The following is a 23,062-nucleotide window of genomic DNA, read 5'->3' on the forward strand; positions in this document are numbered from 1 at the left end:
ATAGTTGTTTCTCTATTTAGTTATTGCCAAAAAAATGAAGTTTCGGATCGGCAGATAGAAAATAATTTACTACGCCAACCAAAATTGTGTTTCAAGTCTGACGATTTGTCAGCGCGCAGTCACTATGGTTGGAATAATATTGTTTAATTTAATACAGGTTATTGCGATAAATATTACCACATGCCTCAGTGGTCAAATTGGTACGACACCTATCGCGGAATGGAGGGAGGTTCCAGGTTCGAACCCTGACTGAGGTAATATTTTTCGAAATAAATTTAATTATTTAACAATTAAAGTAATTTAAATCGACCGTGACTGGCAATATATATAATAACGTCTTTTCGATATGAACATAGAAAAACTGTGAGCCAACTTGGTTTGTCGGATTCACACAGCGCTTTTTCGGATCAATCATCGAGACATTATTAATTTCGACCATGGATTTTGGTCAGTTCATGTAATTTCTAAATTAAATAGCTTTAAATTTTTATTGCGAAAAAAATATACTTAATTATTTAAGTATATACTTAATTATATACTTAATTATTTAAGTATATACTTAATTATATACTTAATTATTTAAGTATATATAAGTATCAAAGATTACATCAATTTATATTGGTTAAAAGAGCGTCTTGACGATAATCGAACCAAATCGTGGTCCTATTGTCTTGGCGATTATAATGGCCAGTAGAGTCGATTAATATTTCCATTGTTGAAAAAAATTAAATCTGCCTTGCTGATAAACAGTAAGTATAAAAATGGGTAGAAATTAGTTATTCTGATTAATTTTTTGATTTAGTTCCAAGTTAAATTTTCGGTAATTCTCTTTATTCACTGTGAAATCCTATGTTCGACTTATTGTTAAGGCTATTGCACGTAACAAAGATTTAGCTATAATCGTAAGGCCGTAAGAAAATAAACCAATCACAGTCGATTATTCTCCTCGCGCTCGAAGAATAATCGAGTGTGATTGGTCTATTTTCTTATGGCCTTACGATTACGACTAAAACTTTGTTACGTGCAATGGCCTTTAGATCGCTGTATCAAACAATGGCCTAGTTTACACCGACCGTTTGATACGCGTACCAAGTACTGTATCCGTATCAAATTCGTATCAAATTTCGGTTTACACCGGGATAACCCGAGATTTGATACGGATTTGATACGGATATAGTACTTGGTACGCGTATCAAACGGTCCGGTGTAGAGAGCCTCAATGAGATAAAAGATATTGTAAGAAATCTAGAAGTATTTGGTTAATGGTTCATGGCGTAAGGCCGCGCTAGCGTCGCAATGCATGTAGGTGGCGCGCGGTCGCCGGCCTATCTAGAGTTCCTCTAGTAAGAGTTAGGACACCGTCCGCCATTAATGGGGAATTATGCGAACGATCGAAAGAGACAGCCTCCCCACTCGTACTTTTCATGGGTCTTTGTCTCACTCCCACTAACGTCTTCCCCATTAATGGCGGAACCAATCAGGAGTCAGACCGGGGTGTCCTAAAGCCCGTATCAGACTACGGATTGGGATTGAGATTGGATTGAAATTTAATCAATCAGAATAAAGAAAACTAACTTCAAGTTTAGTGAACTTTGCTCTAATTGGTCAAATTTCAATCCAATCTCAATCCCAATCCGTAGTCTGATACGGGCATAACTCTTACTAGAGGAACTCTAGGCCTATCCGGTTGATATGCGGAGGGCGCAGTAGGCGCTTAGTAACTAGGGATCTTGGGGCGCGAGGCGCGCTTCAACGGTCGTCGTGCAGGTCCGTGCAAGTTCAGTCTTGTCCGCTTGTCGAGTCGAGTCGAGTCAGAGCTTCGCCAGTAGCCAGTCGCCAGTTACGTTCGTTCCGAAAGACATTACACGAAAGTTCATTAAATATATATATACCCAAGAATCATCCCTTTGATTATTTCGGACATCCTTACAATATATTAAATAAGTTAAAAAATACATTTTGAAAAATGTTAGTCACTTACAATAGAAGCGTAAGTATAGCGAACGTAAGCAATTAAAATTTTGAAATCTTTTTTCTTTGGTGCTCGTGCATGCGTGTATGCCGTATGTTCTCCCACGTGGTGGAACACACTACAACGTGTATCGGAAAATGAAATAGAAGATACATTTTCTAAAAGTAAGATAAATAATACATTTCGGAAAATCTTAAGCCCGTTCTACAATAGCTGTAAGAGTATCCGGTAAGACATAAGCAGTAAAAATTGACCAACTACAGTCGATTATTCTTGAATTGTAAAAATGTTATTAGTCAATAGCTTACTGCTTAAGGTTATTCTACATAGAAGTCGTAGTCGTGAGTTGTAAGAAATTGACCAATCACAGATTGAATATTGTCCTCAACTAGGAATGTGATTGGTCAATTTCTTACAACTCACGACTACGACTTCTATGTAGAATAACCTTTACAGTGCTCACGTTTTACATCTACTCTTATATACGGCTATTGTGGGATGGACCTTAATTATATTTAGAAATTAAGCGTACCTAATTGTGGCGAATTTGAGCAACATAAATTTGGTAATTTTTTTGTTTTTTCCTTTGTGCTCGTACACGTACGTGTACCACGCGTGGTGAACACAGAGCTCGCGATATCTCAAATTTATAAAAAAACATTTTTCTATATTAATAAAATGTAATTTTCTTTAAAATAATTAATTATTTAATATTTAATAATAATATACATGCAGACTATGTAATAATAATGTCAGTACTAGCCATGTGAATGGAAACAGGATAAATTTAGATTATATAATCTAATCTAATTATATAATCTTACCGCTATAATTATAAATACATTATATACAATACATTTTAACATATACTACAAAAGCAAGGATTATTACTCTATATTTTTTGTCTTTTTTTAGAGAGAAAATATGACATCCCATTATCAACCTTCATATTGCGAGAGTCGATATCCCTATGTCGGCAGAGTATCCGTAGGAGAGGAGGGTAGTGTTGACTTCATCTATCAATTTGCGAAAAAGAGATTTGTTCCCAAGAACCATCAGAATATTAACATATTCCATACTGCCCCTGACATAATTGGACCACCCAAATTTCAAAATTACGGACAACTTTTTCATTTACCAATCTCTTTTTGTGATTTTGAGGTAGGTGTATTTTCTGGTACTACCTATCTTTGTTATAGTCCTGTACAAAGTAATCGCTATATATTATATGTTACAAGATTTTCTACTATTTGACAATTTTGATTTTCTAATATAGAGGAAAAAGGATGGTACTGATATTTCAATATCTCCGTGGCAAAACGAAGATTTCATGGGACCCATTAATCGGGGCATCAGATCAAGCGATTATGATGCGACGAGCAAAAAAAGATATATTGGTATGTAATATTTAAATCGATAAATAAGATATTGTTAAGGAAAATACGCTTTTGCTGAGAAGAGAGTAAATATAATAATATTTTCTATTTAAAGATATCGAGTTTCATGAAGCTGTATATCCAATCAGAGTCTGTATTTACGAAATATGTAATCCTGGAAGCGTAATTCAAATTTCGGCTCAAGATTCCAATAATCACTGGATTCAGTTGTGGGATAAATCGTCTCAGATTGTACCCCCGAAATCAAGATTATTTTCTCCACCGTTGTCGCATCCGTGTAACTTTAAAACCAAAATGCTCAAACTAGTATTTAAGGGCAGTTCGCAGGTCTCTTACACAAAGCTAGATGCTGTGATGCTCATCGGTACATCAGAATTGATCCTTTCTAGAAATCCTAACGAGAGTTTAACTAATCTGTTAAAAAAAATTAACAGCATGTACTCTCCATACCATGATGATGTTCATAATTTAACAGCAGATTTAAAAAGTGCACACTTGGATATAGTTCATCTGCAACAGAATTTTCCCGAATATTGTATTATTTGTAAAAGGTATTATTATAATCGACATTAAATATTATTTGAATCCATTTTTTCTGTTAATAATAAAAATTAATTTAAAAATTAATTTGTTTCGATAATATTTGCAGCGACATAAGAAGGGTTTCTTATAAGAATAATTTGAAGCACAAAAAGGTATCTCAGGAGGTAATCCCTGGTTATGAGCAACCTCTTGATCAGAGATATCCGCGTCGTATTTTATTGAAAAGTAATTCAAATTATGCAAACCGTATGAAACTCTCTTCGGATGAATCCAAGGACTTATCACGTTCCAGTTTATCTGCGCTTCCGGTAAAGTATTATTATAAGTGGTCTATTTCTCATCATAATATTTATTGTAATGTCATCTCGAGTATTAAAATTATATATTTTATCTTTGCAGAATAAAATACTACTAAAAATATTAAACTATTTAGATCTGACGACGTTATACCGCATGAGTTATGTAGATAAACGCTTTAATTATTTAACACAGGACCCTTTACTCTATACACGTTTGAACATTCGACGTGTGACTGACAAATTTATTACGCGCAAAGTATTTCGTTACTTTACAGCTAGATGTAAATATTTGCAACAGTTAGATCTTACACGAAGCAACTTTGATATTAATGATTTCGTAAACTTTCTTGATAATTGCGGCAGAAATTTAACGCACTTAAGACTGTATTACTGCGAATCTGTTGACAGTCATGCCCTACTTAAAACTTCAGAAATATGCAAAAATTTGAAAGGTATGTATATATGGTATAAAGATAATAATTATCAAGATTATGGGTAAATTGCATATAACTAATACAAATTTTTCTTAGAATTGAATCTAAGTCATTGTCGACTTATAGACGACGAAGGATTTTCGTACCTCGAGAAGCTGAAAAGTTTGGAACGTTTAAACCTTTGTGATACACGTATAAACGCTCAACAGCTTTGCAAAATACTGCAAAAAAATCAACGGATGCGTGAGTTACATTCCCCAATTCTTATAAACGAAGAAGCAGTTGTACTAGAGTTGGGAAATTCGTGTCGTGACTTGGAAGTAATACATTTACTGCATCCACGTCGTCTTACACCTCATGGTATTAGTGCTCTCGCTAACTGTAAAAATTTACGAAAAGTGAAGCTTAACCTTGTGGAGTAAGTATGTGCGCTACATTTTCTTTTAAAATACATGTTATTGTATTCTTTATTAAAATTTGATTGCTTCTCTTGCGTGCATCTTGAAAAAGTTACATCCTCTTTGCAATTAAAGTACTGTACTAATTATATAATTTTTGTTACAGAGGCGATTATTTAGTTACTGATGATAGCATATTTCAATTACTTTCCTTTTATCAAAACTTGCAAGAAGTTTATATTTTATTTGCTGTTCCCACTGATCACCAGTTGGAGTTACTAGCACAGTGCAAAAACTTGAAAAAATTATTTTTTCAAGCTGTGAAATGTCATACACCTGATAAATATTCCGTTATTTTTGAACAATGTCCTAACCTGCGACAGTTTTGTTTCATAAATTGTGATATAAGCGATCAATTGGTTAATCAGTGGAAAGAGAGATATCCGCATGTGTCCGTCTATACATACGACACAATTTGAATAGTTTTTGTTTACTAGTTTAGGACATATCAATCCCACACAGCACAAAATATTGCAACATCCACCAGATATCCGAGGGATCGTAATATGTCCAAATATTGATCACAATAACCGTAGGACATCCATAGGATCGCAATATGTCCAATGTGATATCGTAATATCCTGGGAATATTCCCAGGAAAAAGTGTGCTGTGTGGGATTTAATTTTTAGTTACGTTTACTTTTTAAATTTTCATACTTACAAACTTACTTTGTAAAAATTATCTGGTAAGCTAGATTGTAAAAAAAGTTAATGTCTAATAAAAACGAAATATTTATATTTACTTATAATTTTATTTTTAAACAATTTTATTTTATTTTTCTTTTCTTTTTATTAAAAAGTTTTTAATAATTTGACTTTCTTCGGGCGATAGTGTCTTTCCTTTGTTTGAAATAATTGTTCGGCGAAATACTGCAAAAAAGCTACATTAGTAACATCGTCAGTAAATTCTTGATATTTCTTTTCGCAATTGGGATCGGGCATGATGACGTCAACTGGCCAATATGGCGGCCATAAGCCGGCTCGTAAACATGCGAGACATATATGTGTGCTCACTCAGTTTTGTAGATAAAATTCTAAAAATACGTAAAACGTGTATAAAAGTGCAGTCACTATTCTCACGGAGTGTCTGAATGTATTAGTGTGGACTGTAAAAAAATTGTTGGGACAAAATGAAAGTGATTTCTTCAAAAATAAAAATTTCTAATCGCGAATACTGTTGTGTGTACGGCTGTGGATTCGCGCGCTGGCTGCGGTCACGGACGGACGTGTCGTGTGCGGTTGTCGAGCCCGGTTTATACTTACGGTGCTTCTTCTTTCGCTGAGTGCGTTTTTATCGCGAGTGACGGACGATTCTTCGCCGTCTGGCATTGTGCGTGGCTGACGATCTTGTCAGGACCTTATTATCGTTATTATACGCGCGTGAATCTACTTAACGGCAATTTAGCGGCTACGTGCCCGGCATGCAGGAGGCTTCGGCCTCTTGCGGAACTGAGGGGAGGGATGCCCCGGGGCTTCCCCCTCGTACATCCTCCCCGTACGAACGTGATTCAACCGCTCGTGGACGTTCTCGTGAACGTCCACAATCCCGAGAACGATCATCGTCGGCGTCAAACGCGCGGTCGCGTTCGCATTCGCGCTCGCGCCCGGGCGCGGCCATTAATAATCTTTCCCCTGCTGAAAATGACCGATTAAATCCGATTGGTTCCGTATTAAATTTGGTGAAATTGAATCGGAATAAATGCGTTTTCAATCCGGTTAATCGGATGCCCGATTGGAAGTGAATCGGTTCTAATAACAAATCAATCGGAATCGTTTTTAATTCGGCATTTCCGGATTGATCTGAATCCGCCGTTATCGGTTTCAATCGTATTAATGCCAATCCATTTTAATCGGGTGAATAAAGTGACCACATGAATCGTATTGAATCCGCATCAATCGTAAAATTTTAATACAACACCGGAATCGGATTTAATGCGATATTTCCGGATTCATCTGAATCCGACTGAATCGGTTTCAATCGTATTAATGCCAATCCATTTTAATCGGGTAAATAAAATGACCACATGAATCGCATTGAATCCGCATCAATCGTGAAATTTTAATACAACACCGGAATCGGATTTAATGCGATATTTCCGGATTCATCTGAATCTGACTGAATCGGTTTCAATCATATCTGCGCTTAATCCATTTAAATCGGGTAATGAAAGTAGCTATAATGTGAATCGGATTAAATCCGCTTTAAGGGCTTACATCCGAGTAGACCGCAAGAAAAAAAGGTGATGAAATTCGGGAATTTTTTATCTTGGAAACTATTAATTCGATTCGATCCGAGTTTTTTTTATTTAAAAGTATCTACATTGAGGCACGTTCACAAATTTTTTTAAGGGAATTTATTCCCTCAGAGCGCTGTTCTCGTGGCCGGCGTTAATGTGTTCCTCGCGGACGGTTCCCAGAATATCTCGAGAACGGCTGGACCGATTTGCTTCAAATTTATACACAATGTTTTGCGATAGTTTTTCTCGTTTCCATCGGGAGATTTTTTTTTACTCAACTAGTTTTTTTTATCAGACTATAAAGGTCGAAATTTTTTTCGACCCAAATTTTCGACCTTTATAGTCTGATAAAAAAAAACTAGTTGAGTAAAAAAAAATTCTCCCGATGGAAACGAGAAAAACTATCGCAAAACATTGTGTATAAATTTGAAGCAAATTGGTCCAGCCGTTTTCGAGATATTCTGGGAACCGTCCGCGAGGAACACATTAACGCCGGCCACAAGAACAGCGCTCCGAGGGAATAAATTCCCTTAAAAAAATTTGTGAACGTGCCTCAATGTAGATACTTTTAAATAAAAAAACCCGGATCAAATCGAATTAATAGTTTCCAAGATAAAAATTCCCGAATTTCACCTTTTTTTCTTGTGGTCTACTCGAATGTAAGCCCTTAATCATTAAAATTGTATATAACACATAATTTTTACGTAATAGAGTTCTTACTACAGGATTTCCTTTTGGTAAAGTCATGAGTTCTATATTTGCAAAACTGTAAAATGTTTTCATTTAAATAAATACTGCACATTGTAATAAATTTGTAGTACAAAGAATGGAATTATAATAAAGTAGTAAATAATCCTGTTTATATATCCGGAATTCACGGATTCTATCAGTTTGAATCGGTCAGTCAATCCGTTTAAATTATTATAATTTCGTAATTTCGGGGTTCACGAAATCATAACGATTTAAACGATTGACTAAGACCGATTCAAATCGATAGAAAACGAGTGAAATTACATCCTTGAGTACGAATCCGTTTCAATCGTTTCCAATCGGTATAATCGTTATCATAACGATTCAAACCGATAGGAACCGATTGAAATTACAAATTACATCGTTGAATACTAATCCGTTTCAATCAGTGTAATCGTTATAAAATCATAACGATTTAAATCGATAGAATCCGATTGAAATTACATCCTTGAATACCAATCCGTTTCAATCGTTTTCAGTCGGTGTAATCGTTATAAATCCGTGATTTCCGGATCAAGAATCCAGATTCATGCGGATTCAAAATTTTTAATCGGATTTAATCGGTCATTTTTAGCAGGGTCCTTCCCTCTCCCTCTCCATGAAAAATTCGAAGCTGCTGTCGGTAACAGTGTAGCAGTAATGGACGTAGAAGTTTTGAACTCATTGTCAAACTCGTTTAACAGCACAGAGCTTATCCCCCCGACACAGGAGAATATGGCATCGTCCAATAATAACAATACGATGTCTCATGTGCCCGATTCGAAATCTAATACTAAGCGATCGCTCATGGATACGGATGTTGATTCCACCGTGAACAGAAAGAGAGCGGCTAGCGATTCGCAGAACGTCACAGGTATTTCCAAAACATCGAAGCAAGGTAATATTAACAATTCTAGCCCTGTCGATAATGTGAAATCGAATGCGTCATCTTTACCCACGTTTCGCAGGATAATTAAAGATCGATATACATCTTTGGACAAGAAACCGTTTATTGTCCACGTGCGCACGATAGAGAATGATAGGCCCGCTAATTCTCACCCCTTGTTCATTGGCCGCATACTTATGAAAATTGTTAAACCCGGGTTATTAGAAATTAAAAAGATCAGCAAAGGTCATGTACAGGTAATTCTATCGAATTACGAGGCAGCCAATAGACTCGTAGACGACCATTCTCTCGCGACTCATAATCTTAAGGCGTTCATTCCCTCGTATAAAACAACCAGAACCGGAATAATTAAAGATGTGCCACAATCGCTCCCGGTCGAGGAACTTCTCGGAGACATAGAGTCGTCGCCTAAGCCTTTCGAAATCCATAGACTCAACCGTCGAGTTAAAGACGGCGATTCATATAAGTATGAACCCTCGCGTACTGTATGCATCAAGTTTGCCGGTCAGACCTTACCGAACTCGGTCTACATCTTTAAAGTCAAGCACACAGTTCACCCCTTTGTCCCTAAAATCAAAATATGTTTTAAATGTTTTAGAGCAGGGCACATCAGCAAAACCTGTAAGAGTAAGTCAAGATGTGTCTATTGCGGTAAAGATATGCACGACCACAAGAAACGGAATGCCCCGATAAACACGCGCCCAATAAATGCATTAATTGCGGAGGTCCGCACTTGGCCAAATCTTTTGACTGCCCCTTGATCGTCAATTTGAAAAAAGCTTACGCTCTAGCTGCTAATGAAAACCTCCCCTTATTTGAGGCTAAAAGAAAAATTAATGGATCTGCCAGCCCGTCAAATGGTTCGGACAGCAGATTTGACTACCTCAATTTCCCGAACCTCCCATCCACAAACCGCAATTCCTCATCCTCATCATATCCTTCCTCTCCTCCCCCATCTTCCCGAAACCCTTTCTCAGTTCTTCAAAATCTCCGAGAAAGCGACGGCCCGTCTTACGCAGCTGCGCTTTCAAAACCTCATTACACTGTAGTACCCCCCCGACGCCTTCAAGCCAACTCCTCTTCCTCCTCCTCCATCCCTAACTGTGCCCCTAGTGGACACAGAAAATCTAACTTTACTTATTCCCTTGAACACCGTAATGCTCTGCTATTTCCTAATGGCAGAACTGACGAAGTAAATGCAAACCCCTCTCCTAACACCTCCCCGAATAATATTGATTACAATGCAAACCTCAATTTAAATTCTTTTGATACACCATGTAGCCAACAAGATATGCTCTTGTTTATCTCTAACCTAGCAAACGAACTTAGGAACGCATTATCGCTTCTCGGTCCCATATTAGCGAGCCCCTTGCCAAGGGGTACCTTCGAATTCCCGGTGAAATCGCCCGACTTACATCCTTTAGATCACACCCGTAATCAAGCGAACACTGACAATGATCTTCACAGATAAGTTAAGCTCCGATGCAGGTCCATCCAATATCCTCCAGTGGAACTGCAGAGGTATTAATTGTAAAATCCCGGAAATCAGGGCTTTAGCCCACAATTACGACATCATATGTTTGCAGGAAACGTTACTTGCCTCCGATAAGCCCTTAAATATTAAGGGCTTCAATTTCATTGGTTCGGATGCGGATGCTGCCGGCTCTAGAGGGGTGTGCACCCTCATCCGTGACAATTACCCATTTACCATTTGCGATCTCTCGCATTTCATTCACGCGTCAGTAGAACTAGTTGCGATTGCGGTACCATTCCTGAATCAGGAGCTTTTTATATGTAATATATATCGCCACACTGGCCAGGATACCCCTGCTTCCTTTTATGAGGATCTTTTTAACTTTGCGAAACAATATAATTATATCTCACTCGCTGGCGACTTTAACGCTCACCACCCGGATTGGCACGATAAAAAGACAGATAAGGCAGGTGATCTAATTGCCACCGCTGCTGCTGATTTCGACCTGGTTATTCTCGATGACGACGCCCCCACTTACTTCAACTTTTCTTCTAATGTTAACTCCATCATAGACTTAACTATAGTCTCATCTAATCTGGCAACTATATGTATCTGTGAAAAAGATGGTGACTTAAAAGGAAACGACCACCTTCCAATTACCATTCGTATCAACAGCCCGTTGACACCTAAACTGAAATTCTCCTACAAATTTAGATTCGACAAAGACTCGCTCAAGACCCTCACATCCTTGTTGTACAAGGAGAATTCTAACATCCCAAGTAGAACAAGTTAATCACAGAAACGTCAAGGTGACATTAAAATGATGAATTTTATGTCATCATATGGTCAACGTCAAGAATCAGTTTGAAATGACTGACTTATGACATGCTGTTTTACGAGACTCGCGATATATGTAACAGTATATATTGTTACAAATTGCATGATCAGTCATAATTTTCTTCAGTTCTCATAACATATTTCGAGTATATTCTTAAATAGAACGAAAAGATCAAATAAAAGTCAAAGAGAAGTAGTGATTAGTCAAGATTAGATGCTTCTAATGGGTCATTTTGACGTCACGATGACGCGTAAAAAATGATTACAGAATGATGTCATTTTGATATTTTCATGACTGATTTGTTCTACTTGGGATAGAACTCATAGACACTAGTAATGCCGTGGAAGCATACAACCAACTAATCAACATAATCAAGACTTGCATCGCGTCTGCGTTGGGAAAAACGGACATCTCACCCGCGAGTTTGCCGGCCAAACGCAAAAAATTCCCTGCTCCTTGGTGGAATGAAGAATGCGACGCTGCAATCAGTGAACGCAACACGGCCGCAAAAAATTTTAAGCGTCTACATTCTCTTGAAAGCTTGCTGCAGTATAAAAGGGCAGTAGCTGTCGCTAGGCGCACTTTGAAAAAACAAAAGTCCAAAAGTTGGAAGAAACTGTGTGCCAGCTTCGATGTCAAGACCCCTATCCATCAGGTCTGGAGATTCGTTAAGTCATTTAAGAATCAGAACCAGGCTACTCGCTCTACCTGTGACACTGCTAATGAAGAAAAGCTAATTCAAGCAGCGGTCATGAAACTTTGTCCACCTCTTTGTCCCCTCGAAGAACCGCCTTTAGCAGAAATGCTCGAAAGGGACTCCATAAATCCAACGGAACTCGCCTTTTGGCTGGATGATCCGATTTCAATGGAAGAAATTACCAATGCTCTAAATTCTATGAAAAAGAGCTCGGCGCCAGGTCTTGACCAAATTGATCACAACATCTTATCAGCTCTGCCCGAGCTCTTCTGGACCAAGTTCTGCGAAATTTTTAACGGCTTCTTGCAATCCGGCACCTTCCCGGAGGATTGGCGTGCTTCGTTGATTATCTTTATTCCCAAATCGGGCGGTAGGGGTGTCAGACCCATCTCACTAATCTCCTGTATACTTAAATTAATGGAGAAATGCCTATACAATCGACTCAGATGGCATATCGAGCACAATGATTTATTGTCAGACGCTCAACTTGGCTTCAGGAACGCAAAGTCTGGTCTGGACAACGTGGTGGCCTTGACTAATGATATCAAGGCAAGTTTCCTCAAGGGAGCATATACAGTCGCAGCATTTCTTGACATCGACGGAGCCTTTGACAACGTTCTCCCGCACGTCCTAATGGAAGATCTATGTAGCATAGGAGTTCCGGCTCGCTTCCGTAAGTTCGTTATGAACCTTATTGGTTACAGATACATTTACTATTTGAAAAACGGGGAAAAAATTGGACCGTTGCTAATTAGAAAGGGCACTCCACAAGGCTCCATACTCAGTCCGACGCTCTTCAACATTTATATGAAAGACATTACCAAATTAATTAATCCGGACTGCAGGATACTTCTTTATGCGGATGACATAGTCATATATTCCGATAATAAAAATCTATTCAGAGCAATTCAAAGCATTAATGAATCTCTTCAAAAAGTCACACAATTTTTATCGAATAAGGGCCTCACTCTCTCTCCTGCCAAGTCACAGGCAGTAATCTTCACGCACAAACAAAAAATGCCTTCCATAGTGCCAGAGATACTTATTAACGACGTGCCGATACAATTTTGTGAAGTGGTGAGATTCCTTGGCATCCTGCTTGACTCCAAATTGAGCGGCAAACCTCACTTCACCTATGTAATCAGCAAATGTAGAAGAGCTCTCAACGTTATGTCAGCCCTCGCGGGTGTATCGTGGGGTTCGCACCCGCAACTATTGATAATGATTTACAAGGGACTTATCCGCAGTAACATTGACTACGGATGCCAGGTTTTTCAGCTGTACAGGAATCTTACCATCTTTGAAAAGCTTCAACGTATCCAAAATAAGGCCATCAAAACAGCATATGGATATCGCCAATCCACCCCCATCAATATCCTCCTGGATGAAGCTAAGGAACCTCCCTTACAGTTTAGATTCGCCTATCTCACCTCCAAACTGGTCTTAAAAAACCTCAGCCAAGAATTTAGCCCAGTAACCACTAGCCTAGATAATTTAATCTTAATTACCAGATCCTCCAACCGCTATACAAAAGCCTGCAAATACATTCCCTCATATAAATATTACAGTTCTATTATGGGGAAAACAGAAAAAATTTATCAGTCAGTTTCTCTTCCAGTTTTTAGCCATAGTTTCAACTCGCTGATTCACACAATTCACTACACTCCTCTCAACTTCCCCCCCGATATTCAAAATGTCAACCTTCTCTTCCTAGAATGTACTCAAGACTTGAGAAAGAATACCGTTTCATTTTACACGGACGGATCTAAGGACGACTCTGGCTTTGTTGGTGCTGGTGTGTATTCACCAGATTTGGAGTTCCAATTACGCCACAAGCTGCCGATTGAAACCACCATCTTCTCGGCTGAGGCCTGGGCCATCCTCCAGGCACTTATAGTTATTTTCCAGCTGAATCTTGAGAAAGCTACCATATTTTCGGACTCCAAAAGCGTTTTGGAAAATGTCTGCTCAAACACAGCTAAACAGCAGAATTACATTATTCCAAAAATCAAGGAAAAAATATGTCAAATCTCCTCCAGAAACATTGAATTACAGTTGGTTTGGATTCCCTCTCATCGAGGTATTGAGGGTAATGAAGCAGTGGATAAAATAGCCAAAGAAGCCTCTGGAAGAGGTGATGCTCCTGATTTCAGGGTACCGCATAGCGACTTCTTTTCAATCTCAAAAAACACATTGCGCACACAATTCAACGAATACCTCCGTTGTATCGGATCTGTCAAAGGCGTCTTTTTTTATAATTATTTTCATACTAGCAAAGATCGCCCATGGTTCTATAAAAAACCGTTTAAGCGAAAGGAGATAGTTTTAGTAAACAGATTGCGAACCGGGCACTACAGCTTAAATTACAGCTTAGCCAGAAAGAACATCATAGACTCTGGGGCTTGCCCTTGTGGCAACCCTATACAGGATATTAATCATGTTATATTTGATTGTGAACTGTTCTCCGACAAAGCTTCCCATTTGATTAAGTTTATTGAAGAAACTTATCCTCATTCCCCGAAAGACATTATTCTACTCCTGAACAACCCCCCTCATCAATTGATTCGACTTCTTCTTGCCACGTGCAAATCCATGGAACTCCAACCTTAATTTCCCGTCCCTTCGCGCGCGCGGGGATGGGAATGGCCAGCGCCAATCAGAACCGGTTTCAGCCGTGGTGCGACGCGCATGCCCGCGGCGGCTGTCGTTCGGTTGCTCAACTTGCAACGGCGCCATTCGTGGCCTACTACGATAGAGACACAACACGCCACTACGGCTCATACGACAAGAGGGTCGCCCTGGCCATATTCAGAGCAGTACTGCTCGAAGGTCATATTTAAGAAGAAGAAGAAGAAGTGTGTACGGCTGTAAATCTCAAGCTTCTGACAATCGGGAAATATCTTTCCACAAATTTCCAGAAGAAGGAAAATGTACAGTGGAAGTTACAAATAAGTTCGGCACAATAGAAAAAATTGATAAGCGTAAGGCTTAATTGGATAATGGCGTACGCACTAGAAAAGCGGTGACAAGCAGAATGAAAATTTGCTCCTTACATTTTAGTGCTAGCGACTACGTTTTCTCAGGTAAAATTATTACTTTCTGTTCAATTTTGTTTACGTTAAAGTAAAATTTTTCAGTGTATGGAGTAGCCGGCGGACATTTGGAGAGGGGGGGGGGTGGAAATAAATATTCACATTTATTTACATGGCAAAAGTAGCTGCTCTAATATTATTTTTCTTTATAAATGAATTGATTAGCTCCTCTTCGTCTAATCTCTCTACAAGATCTTGATGCGTATATAATATCGCAATATTATTTAACCGCTTTTGATGCATCGTTGATCTCAAATAATTTTTTAATAATCTTAAATGCGAAAATGATCTCTCATTTGTACACGACGTTGCGGGAATTGTTAAAAGCACGCGAACTAATTTTTTGTACTCGGGTACAAGATCCCCGATTTCGCGATTGTCTTGCAGAAATTTTACAACATCAGCCAAACACTGAAAAGTAATTTTTCTTAATGATGCGATTTCGAAAAACATGTTACTATGCAATTTCAGTTTTTATTCGTCGAAATCGTTCGATCTGTCAGATTTTGGTACCGATCGAGTTATTACAATTATAAAACTTAACTATTTCTTCTACGCTAATATTTTGCTTGCCTACCACAAAGTCTTCGAAAGAATTTAGCAGCGTCATGGTTTTCGAATTGAATCGTTCATTCATCGACATCAAAACTTGATCGAAAATTTCAAAGTAGATCCTGCGATAATATTCTTTCGGTGTTTGAAAAGTATGAGCCTTGCTCGCACTACTTGTTTCAAGGCGCTTAGGTAGTTTACGCGGACGATATACTTTGGGTTCTTCTAAGCCCAGTGCCTTAAACCTTCCGTAGATATAACCCATATATTATCGAATTTTGATTCTCGCATTTGTTTTAGGCTATCCATAACTGCCGTAACTTTTTTATGTGATTCGTTTACATTTAGGCTCGATTTTTGTAGCTCAGTATTTAGAATTTAGATGCGGTGAAAAATCTCAATTATCAAAGTTACTAGGAAGTAGAATTCGAAGGTTTCTCTAAATACTTGATGAATCCTGCTGCTTTTGCTGATGTACTGCAATCCAGTGTTCGATCAAGACTCATTTCGTCAAAAAATGTTAAGGCAGCTGTATAATTGTCTTTATCGTGTATAGTCTTTAAAGATTTAATCCGCATACACCACCTAAAAATTAGTTTCAAATATTATTTCGAATAAGGATACAGTGTAAGAAAATTATTATCTTTATATGCCGCCTTTTATATGTCGTCGCTTTCACCAAGGTTTTTCTTATATATATATATTAGGCCGCTGAACACGAATTTTTTATGGAATGCTATAAAATAAGTGTTTAGATTCGTAAGAAAACGAGAGCGAAAACGTTAGCATTGGCGTTCGAGTAGCGACGAGGTCGAGGGGAGCGCGGTGAGGAAGGATAGGCCGATTGTATTTTGTCTTTTCCGGTCCGTGCTTGCGGCGAAGAAAGCGCGAGCGTCAGAAAGTCACGGTAATCGGTAGGGGAAGCATCTTTTCGTGAATCGCTAAATTCCTCGTTCTGGATCGTCGTGATTCCTCTGCGTGTAAAGGATATATTTTGGAACGGTCGTACGCGAGTTGCATAACGTGCGTACACGTGTTATTCGACGGCCAAGCGAAAAAGCGAATTACATTCCCGATGAGCGTTACCGAAGGAAGCGATACGAAGCTTACGCAGGGAAGGACGAGACGACGCCTGCCACTGCGAGGATTGCAAGGACATCCCAGATTGTCGGCTCCTGCGAATCATTAGCTGTTTTCAACAACGCTAAGTACCTCTGCATATTCTCTTCCGAATACTCGGATAAGCGTGTTTCACGCCTCTCGTTAACGCCCTTCCGGCACACGCCGGATAAGTCGGTCCTACGACTGACATACTAATTACATTCATTTGATTCTCGTACCAGAAAGAGAGGTGCGGACTATATTATTCAGTCGTATAAAAGCCCACGCGGTGTGTCCGTGTTAAAGGCATGCACTTACGTATATCGTTCGAGAAATTTACTAGTGTTAACTGCGTGTATATACTTTCATATTATAGTATTTCTTTTGCGTTTATTATAGAGTTTCGATACGAATATCTGTCCTTCAGACTATCGTCGTGCCTAAAGTAAATAAGTGAAATAACAAGTGTTCTCGATACTTCACTTTTATTGTGCTCGTGATACTTTCCCGTTTTGTGCCACGTACTCGAATATCTGCGATTACGATACAATAGCGTTTAATTATTTACGAGATCAAATTCTGAATTTGCGTATGTGATATAATACTTGACATTTCGCTCTGCTATATCTGTCCCGCGTTGCGTAACAAGCGATTACAATCGTTTTACAAGAATTGCGCCCAGTGCACCGAAACCTGCGGTTACTTTTGATTAATGATATTAATTTAAGGATAATTTACTCGATTCTGTCTGCATTACTATTACTACGTTTACGCGAGCGTTACTTCTGTAGTAACTTACGATGATTCACTCGTTTACGCGGAGTAAATTATCGTAAGTTACTACAAAATCCCGTTTACGCGAAGGAAAATCCTGTTTACGCGAAGGAATTATCGTAAGTTACTACAGAAGTAAAGCTCGCGTAAACGTAGTATATATGACTGGCGTTTCATCCCGCTGAGCTGCGTGATTATCTGCGAGATCATTTATGTACAATAAATACTTTACGTCTTAAGCTATCTACCTTTCCTTTTTTATTTTTGTACACACTTTCGGAATAGTATTTAAACCGGGATTAGAATATTTTTAAGCGAACTAGCTTCGGTTGGCTGAAAAGCCAGACCATTTCAAACAATGAGTCATTCATTGTTTATAACAATTTTTTAAAACAATTAAACAATTTGGAATTTTTGAAAAAATTGTTTCACATTTTTTAGGTCATTTAGGACAAAAAAGGTTGGTACTGACATTTGCGTAGAATGCAAACTTTCGTGAGAAGAAAATCCCAAGGTTTAAAAAAAATTCGATTCACAATTTTTGACAAATTACCACATGGATACCTTATTCTTAGCTTATTTTTAATCCAGCTAGACTTAAATTTAGCTTCTAATACTACATTATAAGTAAAAAATGTTTTTTATATTTATTTTATAATTTTGTTATTTATTGAAGCATATACTTTATTGTTTGTTTAGTGTAATGAATTGTTTTCATTTTTTTTAAACTTTCCACGTATGTAATTTTGATTCAAGAAGATATATTTTTTAAAACATCGATTGATTTTTTAAATGCAAATTATGTGATTGTATTTTACAAAATGATGAAAATAACTACAAACTCTGTTATTATAACATAATTATTCATTTACCTTGTTGGACAATAGGGACTTAATTTCGGGCTGTCTCCAGATTGCAGATTCTTAAATTGCGCCATTCGTTTGGGCGAGTCACGTATAAAGTTTATGATGTCTTTAACAATTCCAATGAAATTTCGAGCACACGGCACATGTTCAATAGCATCTTGGACAACAAGGTTTAGCGTATGTGCATTACAATGCACATATATAGCTCGTGGTTCTATCTCTTTTATACGTGCTTGCAAGCCCGTAATTCGCCCACTAACATTCGACGCACCATCGTAACACTGTCCTCTTATGTTACTCAATTTTAAATCAAATCGAGTAAGCACGTCTTTTACAATACCAAATAGCGTTTCTGAATTTGTTTTTCCAGATTCATAGAATCCCATGAAAATTTCCTTTGTCGATAAATCGTCTAACGTTTTCTTACATTTCAAATGAGTTGTTGAGTGACTCTCTGAATTACAAATATTAGGAAATGTAATAAAATGTAAAGAAACATAATAAAATGTAAGGGAAGGTAATAAAACATAATAAAACGTAAAAACGTAAGAAGACGCGGAAAAGTTCAAACGGAAAACGTTCAAAAGGAAAAACTAATTGTTTTTTCTGATTGATTTGAGAACCCAATAAACGAGGTTGTTATTCACGTATACCGTTTTCTTTAATAAAAAATTCACAAAATCCCAAATTTTTTACCCGGTTGCACTACCCCTCCCCCTCCATGAATAATATTTCAGCTTCCATCAGAGTATGGAATTCCATACTCTAGAAATGTCAGAGTATGGAACACTCCATACTAACCATAGCGGTTTCGCCGGCCCTTTTACGTTGTTTATATAAATATGTATATAAAAATGCAATTAAAGTTATAAATTTTTATATTAATTTTTCTTAGAGCTAGAATATCAAAAGCCACGTCTAAAAAAATCTGCTGTTCCAACATTTCAACTTCCCATGGAAAAGATCGAAGAAACAGTGAAAAATACAGACGAGGCTGTTGCCATCGATATCAATGACGTTGGAGTTGACAGCGCGGGAAACAATGAGACGTTATTAACAGCAAGACATTATTAATTGCAGATGAGGAGAAAACTAAAGTGAGGGACATCGATATTCAAACGGATTTCTATTCTTCATATTATGATCAAATAAAAAGCGATCGTGAACTAAGTACAGCTACAGGAATTCCCAATTTTGAAATATTTCATGTAATAGTGAGTAATGTCAAGAAACTGTACAACAATGCTAAGAGTAAGTTATCAGTAGAGGAAAAAGTGATGCTGACATTTATTAAATTAAAACAAAATATTTCATTTGCTTTTTTGGCCACTTTGTTCAATTGCTACTCTGTAAAAACTTGTCGAAGGATTTTTGTAAACATGATTAGCGTACTGCGTGCATGTTTCGACAGTTGCATACATTGGTCCTCAAAACAAGAGATCCTTAGAAATATTCCAAACTGTTTCCTTCCATTTCCTGATATTCGCATAATATTAGATTGTACGGAAATACTTTTGCAAAAACCTAAATATGTATGCTGTCAAGCGATAACATACTCTAATTATAAATCAAACTATACTTTATGTTGAAACTGGCGACCTATGTACGAAACAGTCAGCGCCGTCCGGCGCCACTGCGCCTGATTACCGGCGTGCGCACGCACCGCCCATGTATACCCCCACTACTACCAACTCACCAGTCTTAGTTCGCTCGTTGCCCTTGTCGGTTACACACGTGTCCGTTCTCTATGTATCGTTCTATGCAATAAACCCTATTACATTCGCATAATTAATGTTTCGTCGCTTACGATCCGCGTTCCTCAACATTGGTTATGGGCCCAGTCACGGTACGCGCTAAGTGACGCGGGCGAGAACGTAAACAATACGGTCGAAAAGGAAATCGCGCGAGTAGACGCCATTACGCACGCAGTGCATCGAAGTTTCGCGAATACGTTCGTAGAATCTATTCCGCGATATCATAATGGCCGGAATAAACTCAGTGCGAATCGAACCGTTGAATAAAGAGAACTTTGACACATGGAAGATTCAGATGCAAGCGCTGCTTGTGAAGACGGAGGGCTGGCAATACGTTAGCGGCCAAAACACGAAACCCGCTCTCGTCGCAAACGACCCTACTTCCACTGCGGCCGTGAGGACATGGGAAATCATCGACGAGAAAGCGAAGTCCGATATCATTCTCTCAATCAGTCCTCCTGAACTGAAACAGGTTAAAGGCCATAATACGTCGAAGGAAGTGTGGGATAGGCTACACGTCATTTATCAATCCCGAGGGCCCGCGCGGACGGCGACTCTCATGAAAAATCTCATGCTGCGGCGCATGACGGAAGGCGAAGACGTCAGGGAGCATCTTCGAAACTTCTTCGACACAGTTGATAAACTCGCAGAGATGGATATCGACATCAACGAGGATTTGCTATCAGTGATGTTGTTGTACAGTCTTCCGAAATCGTTCGAAAATTTTCGATGCGCGATCGAGTCGCGTGACGAACTACCGACCGCAGACGTATTACGTATTAAAATCACGGAAGAATACGACGCGCGAAAAGGTGACTCATCCGAAAAGTCCGCGAGTGCTCTTATGATTAAAAGAGGCGCAAATAAAAAAAACAGTCAAAGGGCGGGGACAGTAAGAAAACTTTTAAATATCGCTGTCATCGGTGTCAGAAAATGGGCCACAAGGCAAACGAGTGTCAATCGCAAACAAATCAATCCGAAAAGGAATCGGCTAAGAAAGTCGATGCCGTAAGTCTCTGTGCTGAGGTGAAATCCGTCGACACGCGCGAAGAAACTGCGAATCACAAAACGGACGAAGAAGCCGCGAACATCGTAACGGAAGACGCAAACTGGTGCTTGGACAGTGGATGCACCGCCCACCTTTGTAAGGATCTGTCGAAGTTCGACTATATCAATGGAACGGCGGGACAAAAGTTGAACCTGGCCAACAGGGCATCCACACACGTCATCGGAAAAGGAACGACGTCCATTACAACCAAGACCGAAGGTCAATTGAAGAGAATAAACGTCACCGATACCTTGTATGTTCCGGACCTACGCACGAACCTTTCATCCGTCGGTAAAATTATCGACAGGGGATACACAGTAATCTTTACGAAGATGAAGGCCGATATCGTCGATAATCGCAACGGTGGTGTCGCATTAACCGCGCGCCGCGCAAACGGATTGTATTACGTAAATGGATCCTCCCGCGAGGACAGTGTCGTTGACATAACCTCCTTCGCGATCGTATTGACCGAAAACGATATCATGACGTGGCATCGCCGCATGGGCCACTTAAACTTTCGCGACCTAATTCAGTGCGATAGAAACGGACGCGTTCGCGGGATGGACATTAAAGACCCGACCGCGCCTCCAAATTGTGATATATGTAGTCGTGGAAAGATGACGCGCCCTCCCTTTTCGCGAAGGTTTGAACGAAGTGTGTCACCGTTGCAAATCGTGCACACAGACCTATGTGGACCTATGCGTTCTTCGTCAAACGGTGGAGCGCTCTCTACTTCATAACTTTCATCGATGATTATTCGCGATGGTGCGAGATTCACTTCTTGAAGAAAAAGGACGAAGCCTTGGAAGCCTTCAAGAAATACAAGTCTTACGCTGAAAGGAAAACCGGTGCCAAACTTAAATTTCTGCAATCCGACAACGGGGGCGAATATATCAACAATACAAGGCCTTCGATGATTATCTGGAGCAGCTCGGAATTAAACGGAGGCTCTCCACTCCACGTACCCCGGAGCAAAACGGAGTCGCGGAAAGACGCAATCGCACCACCGTAGAAATGGCTCGCTGCATGCTTCTGGGATCGAGACTATCTGCATCCTTTTAGGCCGAAGCGGTAAACGCCGCGAATTACGTACGAAACAGATGCCCGTCCAGCATCTTAGACGGAAAGACACCGTACGAACTATGGGTCAAACGCCCTCCTAACGTCGATTACTTCAGGGAATTCGGGTGCGACGCCTATGTCCTTGACAGAAAACCCGGCATCGGAAAATTCGAACCAAGATCGAAGATCGGTACGTTCATCGGATACTCGAACGAAAATAAAGGTTTTCGCGTGTGGATCCCTGAGGAAAAGAAAGTGATAGTCACCAGAGACATCAAGTTCGCCGAATCTCGGAAACACTCCGACAGCGGCGAAGTCTCGCACGATAAATCGGACGACTTTTTCCCTTCCGAGATAGGTATGAAACAATCGTCAACTCCGATTATTACCGAAACAGATACCTATGGGAAAGCTGGTCGAAACGAGCCGGAAACGGTCACATGGGACTTCAACTCCTCCGATAGAAGATCCGATGAAATCAACGAAGACGAGGTTGAGAACGCCACCGAGCACCCCATCGAGGACGACGTTGAGGATGTCACCGAAGCAGATCGGATCCCCGAGAATGACGACGCCGCCGCAGTTCCGAGCCGAAGAGGACCCGGACGACCGAGGCTGATACGCACCGGGCACAGGGGGAGACCTGCGAAGCAGTATCATACTGCAAACTTCGCAGACTACCAAGAACATTACGTTTTTCAAACGGAAGTGCCTATAGAATCGGCCCTGCGGGGACCCGACTCGGACGATTGGTATCGCGCCATGTCGGAGGAAGTGAAATCAATCTTGAATAAGGAAACATGGTCCATCGTCAACCGTCCTTGCAAC

General features: G+C 39.4%; 1 protein-coding gene and 1 pseudogene across 3 annotated transcripts; one reads left to right on the top strand and one right to left on the bottom strand.

Annotated features, from left to right (window-relative positions):
* Positions 1 to 1,803: 1,803 nt before the first annotated feature.
* On the top strand, positions 1,804 to 5,845 carry LOC139775368 (F-box/LRR-repeat protein 4-like). Of its 3 annotated transcripts, none has more exons than XM_071711301.1 (8): positions 1,804 to 1,990; positions 2,888 to 3,133; positions 3,249 to 3,369; positions 3,464 to 3,920; positions 4,019 to 4,220; positions 4,312 to 4,663; positions 4,742 to 5,063; positions 5,210 to 5,845. In XM_071711301.1, exons 1-8 carry the CDS (start codon positions 1,967 to 1,969, stop codon positions 5,520 to 5,522), a joined length of 2,037 nt encoding a protein of 678 aa, XP_071567402.1. In that variant the 5' UTR covers positions 1,804 to 1,966; the 3' UTR covers positions 5,523 to 5,845. The 3 variants fall into 3 exon arrangements, with proteins under 3 accessions (XP_071567402.1, XP_071567404.1, XP_071567403.1); XM_071711303.1 differs by lacking the exon at positions 1,804 to 1,990 and adding an exon at positions 1,996 to 2,136; XM_071711302.1 differs by lacking the exon at positions 1,804 to 1,990 and adding an exon at positions 2,404 to 2,537.
* Positions 5,846 to 15,854: 10,009 nt separating this feature from the next.
* On the bottom strand, positions 15,855 to 20,196 carry LOC139775379 (uncharacterized; annotated as a pseudogene).
* Positions 20,197 to 23,062: the final 2,866 nt, after the last annotated feature.

The sequence above is a fragment of the Temnothorax nylanderi genome, unplaced genomic scaffold, assembly GCF_030848795.1.
Source record: "Temnothorax nylanderi isolate EJ_2023f unplaced genomic scaffold, tnyl_v1.0 TNYL_tig0097_pilon, whole genome shotgun sequence".
In the NCBI taxonomy this organism is placed as follows: domain Eukaryota; kingdom Metazoa; phylum Arthropoda; class Insecta; order Hymenoptera; family Formicidae; genus Temnothorax; species Temnothorax nylanderi.